At 43.4% G+C, this 8,683-nt stretch overlaps 1 protein-coding gene across 1 annotated transcript; it reads left to right on the top strand.

The window, feature by feature from the left end:
- Positions 1-996: 996 nt before the first annotated feature.
- MPV17L (MPV17 mitochondrial inner membrane protein like) lies at positions 997-8,123 on the top strand. Its single transcript, XM_085074802.1, has 4 exons — positions 997-1,352; positions 2,511-2,581; positions 3,815-3,844; positions 3,998-8,123. The coding sequence occupies exons 1-4, from the start codon at positions 1,055-1,057 to the stop codon at positions 4,175-4,177; spliced, it is 579 nt and encodes a 192-aa protein (XP_084930928.1). The 5' UTR covers positions 997-1,054; the 3' UTR covers positions 4,178-8,123.
- The last annotated feature ends 560 nt before the right edge of the window (positions 8,124-8,683 follow it).

The following is an 8,683-nucleotide window of genomic DNA, read 5'->3' as shown; positions in this document are numbered from 1 at the left end:
TGAGCTTTATTTCTGTTCTTCCAAGCTGGAGTTACTTTTCGGTACACATTCCTCTTCCCTTTAGTGCCATTGCTGTTATTGAACAGCACCATTTGCAGATGGCGATGTTTAGCGCAGGGATGTGTTGGGATGAAGCTGGAAAGCAGCAGCCCCTGCGCTCTGACACAGCGTGTCCGCCAAGCTCTGGGCAGCGCGCTTTACACTGCTATTAAAATTTACTTAAATCTGCAAGCCATCCATGCCTATTTATAGTCATTCATGGAAGATTCCATGATAGTTTCAAAGGCATTAATCCAGGTCACAGGGAGAACTACCACCTCCTGCCTGGAGATGGTTCCCTCCGCCCAGCCTGAGCCCATTGCCAGCACCAAGGGAAAGCTGCCGGATGCGCTCCTTTTCTTCCGTGGCTAAGGGGGCTGTCCTGCAGGGCACGAACCACCCTCGGTGTCACCTCACTACGTGCACTTCCGATCCGCTTCGTGGCGCTGGTTCTGTGCGTACAAAGCTGTGCAGTCTCTTCTGTAACCATGCATGACTTGTGCCTTTCTCCTCAAGTTGTCTGAGCAGCAGAGGGCAAAGCGGAGGAACCCCACTTGTGCTAGCAGGTGTGCATCGGCCTTGCGAAACTGCAAAACAAGGGCAAAATTGAAAATAAAAAGCTGTAACCCACTCATGTAAGCGCGCAACAAGGAGATACTTAAAAGAGATTACGAGGAGACAGTGCCTAGTGTCCAATAGCTGCAGCAACAATGCACAGTGACCCCGTGGTGCTACTGACACCAAAGCCCAGGCGACACAGTCACCTACATCTCTGGGGTGAATGCACAGGCACTAGAGAAGCGAGCCCACAAGCTGGTGCCCGGCTGCCCTGCCATCACCCGCGGCTCATCCCTCACCCGCCGGGGCACGGCGCGGGCAGCCAGCCCTCCCGGCACGGGCAGCGCTGCGGGGATGGCGGGGCGGCGGCGGGGCCGGGGCGGCGGCGGGCGGGCCCGTGGGAAGGAGGAGGAGGAGGAGAAGGAGGAGGAAGAAGAGGCGGAAGCGGCGGCGGGCGATGGCCGGGGCGCTGCGGCGCGGCGTGCGGCGCTTCCCCTGGCTCTGCAACGTGCTGCTCTACGGGGGGCTCTTCGCGGCGGGGGACGCGGCGCAGCAGCTGCTGCGGGGACAGCCCGACTGGGCGCAGACGCGGCGGGTGGCGCTGGTGGCCCTGGCCTTCCACGGCAACTTCAGCTACGTGTGGCTGCGGGCGCTGGAGCGGGCGCTGCCCGGCCGCCGCCCGCCCGCCGTGCTGGGCAAGGTGCTGTGCGATCAGCTGCTGGGCGCGCCCGTCGCCGTGCTCGCCTTCTACACGGGTGAGTGAGGGAGGGAGGGAGGAGTGCCGGGGCTGCGGCCGGAGCGCCGCACCGACACGGACCGACCGCATCGCGACCCGCGACCCGCGCCCGGCTCGGGCAGCGCGCACTGCTCGCCGAGCCCTGCCGCCCCCCGGAGCCCCAAAACCGCTGCCCGGGCGCTCGGGGCCCTGCAGACCCCGGCTGCTCCCCCGAGGATGCCCGCGGGCGCTGAACCGCCTGTGGCACTTCAGAGCTTTCCATGCGGGGTGCTGGAGCGAAGGAGGCCTGCCCTGGGCTCGTTTGGGCACGGTGCTTTGAATTGGCGACAAAGAATTCAAAGCACCTTACCGGGATTGTAGCGCCCTTGTCTGTTTGAATTGCTCTGCCATCAGCTGTCTCATTTTCCGAAACAGAGCTGTAAATATCAGGAAATACCATAGTTCAGCCAACCAGCTTCTACTGGGAGAGTCTACAGAAGTACAGTGTGCTACTAAGGGCTAATCTCAAAAGCTAACAAGTGAGAAGATACTTTAAAGAAGTCTAATATCTATTTCAGAAAAGAAGTCTAATATCTATTTCAGAAATTAACATGAGGGAATAAGAAAATTAGCAGGTGGGACTAATATAATTAAATGCTCTCATTTGACTTAAACTTCATGTGGGGGAAGAGTAAGACAGGTCCTCTTTTTGTCTGGTATTGTGAGGTCTGCATTCTGTGACCCCATCAGGTTGTGGTTGAAGAGAAATGAAGTGAAAAAAGAAGTCAAACTTCCTCTCAAAATCTTAACTATGTCACAACATAAGATGAGAATTGCCCAAGGACGAGAAAGATCTGACGGAGCACAAAAGGGGTAGTAGAAGTCCCTAAATTGAGTAGCAGTAAAATAATATATCCATTGAGAGATACTGGTAACCTCATGGCATGAGAATACCTGGAAAGATCCCTGAGTTGGATTAAGCAGCCTCTGCTTTTGTGCAAATGTGTAGCTTTTGATTTGGGACAGACTTACTGAAAAAATGTCTATTAGGTAGCCAGAGTGGTATTTTTTGTAATGATATCAGCTTTTCTTTCAAAGTATTATAATTTATTTTGAGAAGGGTCTGGGATGTCATTGAAAAGTGTTAACATTTCATTTTTTGCATTTTTCCTGATTGTTGTAAATATTTTACCACTAGGTATGAGCATCCTTCAGAGGAAAGAGGACATCTTTTCAGACTGTAAAAAGAAATTTTGGAATACATATAAGGTGAGGCAAGCATTTGCTTATCTCACAGCTAAGCAAAAAGAAAAGGATAAAATATTTGAAATACTCCTTCCTCCAACACTCTTTTTTACCCTTTCTCTCACTCCATTATTTTATTATGTGTAGGAAGCTTTAGGTACCAGAAGTCACGTGAAGTAAAGGCAGTTTGGGTTAGGCACTGCTGCCAGATGGGTGAAATGATGCCATTTAAAAAATGTACAGTGTTTATATATATATAACACTTGCACCCAGCTCTATTTGAATGACAGCCCTACAACACAACACTGATTCAGGGTTTTTTTACCTTTTGTCTTAAAAATTACCCACACATGAGTGTTTAGTTAGTGATAATACTGACAACACTTACATGGACACCTATTAAAATCATTAATTAGAGAGACACTTTCTTTAGGAATCATTTTTAGCCTGTACTTTTCTGTGATAATATTCCCACTTTCAGAAACATCACCCCTTGTTTTACGAAGACTTTGCTATAAACAACTGGCTTTGATTTGCATTTCTGTGTATGGAAGACAAAATGATCCATACTACCTCAGAGCTGAGCAAGCTGAGAATGTTAAAGATTTCTCAGATGCAAGACAAATGATGGATTAGCAGGGAAAAAATTAATAGAAGGAGAAAATGTGATGCAACGTGAATTTCTGATCATGTTGTGGAACTATACAGGTAGGATGGAAAAGGATTATTTTTATTCCTATGGAAGATGATTCTAAAAGCAGTGCCCACTATATCCTACGAAAACATAAGGTTTCTATCAACCTTATGTTCTATGAGTAAATTATCCATTGATTTTTCTAAATATGCCTTACGTGTATGAGTAAGTAGAAGGAGCATTGCAAGTGTGAAATAAATAGTGTTCAGTGGTATTTTTCATTAATGGCTGAAACAAACGTTCACATGTTTAAACATTTGTTCACCCATCTGGTAAATGCGCTTATTGTGTCTGGTGTCAGATGTCTGTGAAGACTTAACTGTGCTTAGGGTTTTGTATTTAAAATGAGTTAGAATAATGTGTTTGAAAAACTCAGAGCACAGAGGCTCATGAAGATGATTAGGAGTTTAATATGGCAACCTCTAAGTTAAGCAACTCCATTTGTAATTGAACAGCTTTTATTAACTTTACTTAAATATGTTTCAGTCTTTACTAAGTGTGGAAAAAATAAATCTTCATGGTTGAAATCCATAAGAATAACAAATTATTCATTTTCCTTTCAGACAGGACTGATGTACTGGCCTTTTGTGCAGGTGAGTTCTCAGGGTGACTCTGTGAGCCTTTCCTGGCCATAAAACCCAGCCCTGAGCAGCCCCACTGTGTGTGCCCTGGGAGAAGGCAGTGGAGTTGTTGGGTGTGGAGCAATGCCTGGAGCACTAACTGAGCTCTCTCTCCTTCCAACACAGCTGTCAAACTTCACTTTGATCCCAGTTCACCTGCGAACAGCTTACACTGGGCTCTGTGGCTTTGTCTGGGCTTCCTTCATTTGCTTTTCCCAACAGAGTGGAGATGGCACAGCAAAGTCAGCATTTATGTGGCTCCAAGGAAAGAAGGTCAATGCAGATGAAGAATCATCAGACAAATAAGAACTTCAGTTCTGAACCCATTCTAAATTGCTAACCTGGGTTTGTGAAAGTCAGTAAATCACACTGCAGCCTCATTGTTGTGTTTAAAATAAGCAGTTATCTCAACATTTGATGGTTAGTATAAGCAGTGGAACAGTTTGTCTTTATGCCTGTTTATTTTTCATAAAAGAGGCCAGTTGTATATTGACATTTAATTATTTTCATGCTGTCAGCCCATCTCATCTGGGAACAAATGACTTACAGGGCAGTGTAAGCATTTGCACATCGTGTCAGACTGCCTCACTGGGGAGAAACATTTACTGTAATTTAATTTTCAAGCAACTTGTAATTGCTAGAAAAAGGGGAATAGAACATTAAATCACTGGTTGTCGGACTTGACAATTGTTATCAATGCAAGGTTACTTTTGCAGAACAAAATTGAATGGATTCCATATCTAAACAGTGGCATTGAATCTGTTTTCTTGAGAGGGAACAAAAGTGCTGCATTTGTAGAGCCCACTTTTCTATGGGGCCAACTTGTTTTATTCTACATGAAAATTTATATAGCGAAGGAATTATTTCATAGGATATACAAACCCGACCTATATTTGTACAGGTTTTATCTTGGCTGGGAGAATAAAGACAGCTTTGGTCAGAGCCCTTTGGGGTCAGTCATCAGCAGCTCCTGCACGTGGAACCCCCAAGCACTGCAGTGAGCTCTTTTTCTGTGTGCAGCCACTGCTTCCTTTCCTCAAGGGCCAAAGTGGTGAAGAGCACATGGGAGTCTTGACTCCTCCACTCTTTTCAACTGTTTCATTATGCTGAAGATATAATTAAGGTTTTGAAGAAAAAGAGCACGGGGAGGAAGGTGACATGAATGGCAGAATCCAGCTATATATATATCAGGAACTTTCATTTTTTCCTCAAATGGCTTTTAAACATTCCTATTTATAAAGACACTGGGTGACTATACATAGGAGACTTGGAGAAGGTGCAAATTAATTGTAGATCTGCTTTGTCAGCTTGAGGATCAGGTCTGGATACAGCTATTTTTTAAATGTGCATATGTATCTCAAAACAGGAACTGTACAAATTTCTGTGATTGCAGTAAGTTGAAATCAGACCAGTAAAGGAGCCCTTGCTGTATTAGAATGGGATTTTATGCCTTGAAGTTACTAAATTGTAAGCTTGAAAGAGTATCTGATTTAATGGGTCTGATTCTAAGGAGAAGACTCATCCCACTGTTACAACAATAACAAACCACTTAGAGGAATTTCTTAATTCCTTAGTCTTGTCAAAACAGTGTACCAAATCCTGCTTAGGCTATAAATATACATTCCTTTGGCCAGCAGCTGTACTACTTAATATATTGCTAACAATTATTTGTCACTGTAGGAGCCCAGTGTGGCTTAGCTGAGAAAGGAAAAAGGATCATGTAAGCACTGCTCAATCTATTTCAGGTAAAATCAACTTGTTTAACATAACCCTGTGGTCAGGAGTGATGCAAGGTGCCCATATGGCTCTGAGCAGAGGACTGCAGCAGTGGGAGGAGGGTAGGTGGCAGGGGGCTGCTTCCACAGCCTGTTCTGCTGGCAGGCAGGTGGAGGAGGTACCTTCCCTCTCAGGATAGAGAGGTCACTGCAATTCCATCTTCAGCTGCACAGGCAGATGTGGAAGAGCACACCTACCTACAGCCTCGAGGTGGAATTAATTTTAATTGACTTTTGACACCTGTGGTATGGACATCTCCAGCTTCGCAAATTGGTTGAAGCTCTGTGTGATGAAATGTGCACTGTAAGGACTCATTTCTCTCCATCTATAACTTGGGGGCTCCTATGACTGGCTGCTGTGCCAATAGCTTCTTTGTAGATGCTTGTACTTGGTGAGTTGAATTCCCCTGCTGGCTGTTGCTGCATGAATCACAGAGTGTCAGTTGAGCAGTGCTGACACTGGGCATCCCAGGAGGAGTAGAAATCCACAGAGGAACTAACTGCATTTTGTCTGTCTATTTAAAAAATGTGTGAACAGATGTTTCAGACAGCTATAGCTGTTAAATTGTTCTTGTGTGTATCAAGTCCTCAGGATAAAGAAGCAATTTCAGTAGTGGTTTTTTCCGTTGGTATTTTTGAGGTCAGACTAGTATTTTGAAGTCTGTTCTATTTAGTAAGAGCTGAAAGTTTCAGGTAAGGTGTGCTAATTAAGTTATTTAATTTTTGTTTTTACAGATGCTATTTATTTTTATTTCTGCTTGTGCCTTAAGTGTTTAATGATTAATAGCATTCACTTGGAGAAGGGAACTGGAAAATAATGTCATTACAAGGAGAGTGAAGTGGTGTTGGTTTGCTGTAAGCAGTATGTGATGTTTTGCTGTAACTCAGAGCAAAAGATCTTTCTTCATGGGTATGGTTGGTAAAACTTAATCCCCAGATGAATCAAGAATTTATAACTCATGGTCTGTATAATGCTGATGCCTTTTTTCATCAGGGCTAACTAATAAATGGAAGATCCATCTTTTATTTTAAATGGCTTATACAAGCTTATACAAGCTGTACTATATTGCTCTCTGCTTTTGTGCTGCCAGCTTTTTGCTTGGGAATTTGAGCTAAATCCTGCTTTGTCTTCAAGTTTCTCTGGCTGGGGAGTTCAGCATTTCTCTACATCTTTCTGTTACTTGAAGTACAGTTCTTTCATGTAATGGAAGCCTGTGGTTCTTATATTTCAGTAGACTTTAGATCCTGCATAATCCTTTCACTTCCTCTGTTTCTCTTGTTAAGGCACTTGACAGCTAAGTAACACAAGTCCCTCATCACATAAAAAAATTCGTGGTTTTTTCTTTTAATTATGAGCACTGACTGGCTTTACAAACATTTCAGACCCACATAATGCAAATAATGAAGCTATGTTGGGACAGTTTCTCAGTGTGCATAAATTATGGACCTTCTAAAGATTTTCTTCCTCTGACAGTTTCATCTGAGGACCTAATCCCTTAGATATTAGAGCTTTCGTTATTTCTTGACACATTTTTGGCTTGGAAGATTAATTTCACAGAATAACAGAACAGTTGAGGTTGGAAAGGACCTCTGGATGTCCAGCCCAGGTCATCTAGTCCAACCGTATTTAACACATATGTAAACTTCTGTTTTCTTCTTCTAGCAGCTCAGTAATTTCTTGGGGGGAAAAAAGTAAATCAAAATAAGATGGGCAAGATTTCTCCTAATGTCTCTCTGCTACTCTTTCAAAAACAGTCATAAGGGCTTTATGACTATTTCAAGGAATTGCACTGATCTTACTGCCAGCTGAACATGCAGATTTCCACAACCAGCAGAACGAACAGAATTATACATCACACAGGTGCTCAGGAAGGAGCAGCACACTGCCAGTAGCTATCAGGCCTGCAGTCAGGTGGTATTTTTATGTCATGGATCCTCTCTAAGAGCAAATGGGATGAACAGACATTTATATCAGGCACAGCTCCATGTTATTCTGGATGGCTGTGGAGCTGTGGAGTCTGAATTTGATAAAATGAGAATTTCGAAATTTATTTTTCTACTGCAAATCTTTTATGTAAATGAACCTTCTGTGCTTACTAGCATGCTAAATACATCCTTCTTGGAAAATTCACCAGAAGGCCTCTGTCTTTTTCACACCAGAAGCACCCATCCAGTAACACAGCATAAAATAAGCAGTTCCTGCTGCAGCGAAGGTGAAACTGCCTCTAGTCTGTTACCATATCTGATATGTTGAGTTCTCTTTATAGAACAACCTTTGAAATCTATGCAGCTTCAGCCTTCCAATTCTCTGCTGTAAGTGCCAGTGCTTCTTGCTTGTGCTGCTGCCTCTACTGCTAGTGCCAATCCAGTGAGATGTGCAAGAAATACTTGAATTTTACTAAAATAATGAATTTCAAGTTGACTGAAATTGTCTATGTTTTTGCAAAGGCTTAATAAACATTAAATGCTGTTCTTTGGCTCTGTCTTTAACTGACGTGTATGAACAAGGCCAGACCTTACGTAAAGTTCTTATGGGATATTCATGGACCACATGCATCAAAAAGCTCCATTTGATGTCACAGACCTTAACACAGCAGCAGAGTAAAAGCTAAGCAGGGATTATTCACTCCCTTTAAAGTTTAGTTACATACATTAAGTCATCTGCCATTTCTGAACAAATTCAGAACAGAACTCCCAACTTCAAAGTCTTATGCTGAAGCCAGTGGAGTTAATTTCGTTTTTATTAAAAGGATGTAAAATTTTGATGTAATTATTTTTGTAGATAATTAATATATTTGCAGAAGGAATGGAGGAATTCAGGTAGGAAAAAGACATAACTTTCTAGAGAACAGAGGTTAGCAATGGGGTCCTTACTGAAGGACTTCACTCAGTGTAGTTTGTGTGGGATACTCTTGGGAAAGAAATGGTTCAGAAGATTTGAGACTGAAGGAAGTAATATATTCCACAGCTGGAAGAGAGACACCACCTCCATTCCCTGCTGTAACTTCTTGTATATTTAGAATGAGGAGGAAGCTTT

Source organism: Lichenostomus cassidix, chromosome 14, assembly GCF_008360975.1.
Source record: "Lichenostomus cassidix isolate B80296 chromosome 14, HeHo_3.0, whole genome shotgun sequence".
NCBI lineage: Eukaryota > Metazoa > Chordata > Aves > Passeriformes > Meliphagidae > Lichenostomus > Lichenostomus cassidix.
Note: the sequence above shows the minus strand (reverse complement) of the source record. Positions and strands in the feature narration are given on the sequence as shown.

Excerpts from the sequence above, each read along its gene's own strand:
- MPV17L (XM_085074802.1), top strand. The coding sequence starts at position 1,055 with ATGGCCGGGGCGCTGCGGCGCGGCGTGCGGCGCTTCCCCTGGCTCTGC. Across the intron at positions 1,353-2,510 it reads CGTGCTCGCCTTCTACACGG|GTATGAGCATCCTTCAGAGG; the intron begins GTGAGTGAGGGA and ends TTTTACCACTAG. Across the intron at positions 3,845-3,997 it reads TGTACTGGCCTTTTGTGCAG|CTGTCAAACTTCACTTTGAT; the intron begins GTGAGTTCTCAG and ends CTTCCAACACAG.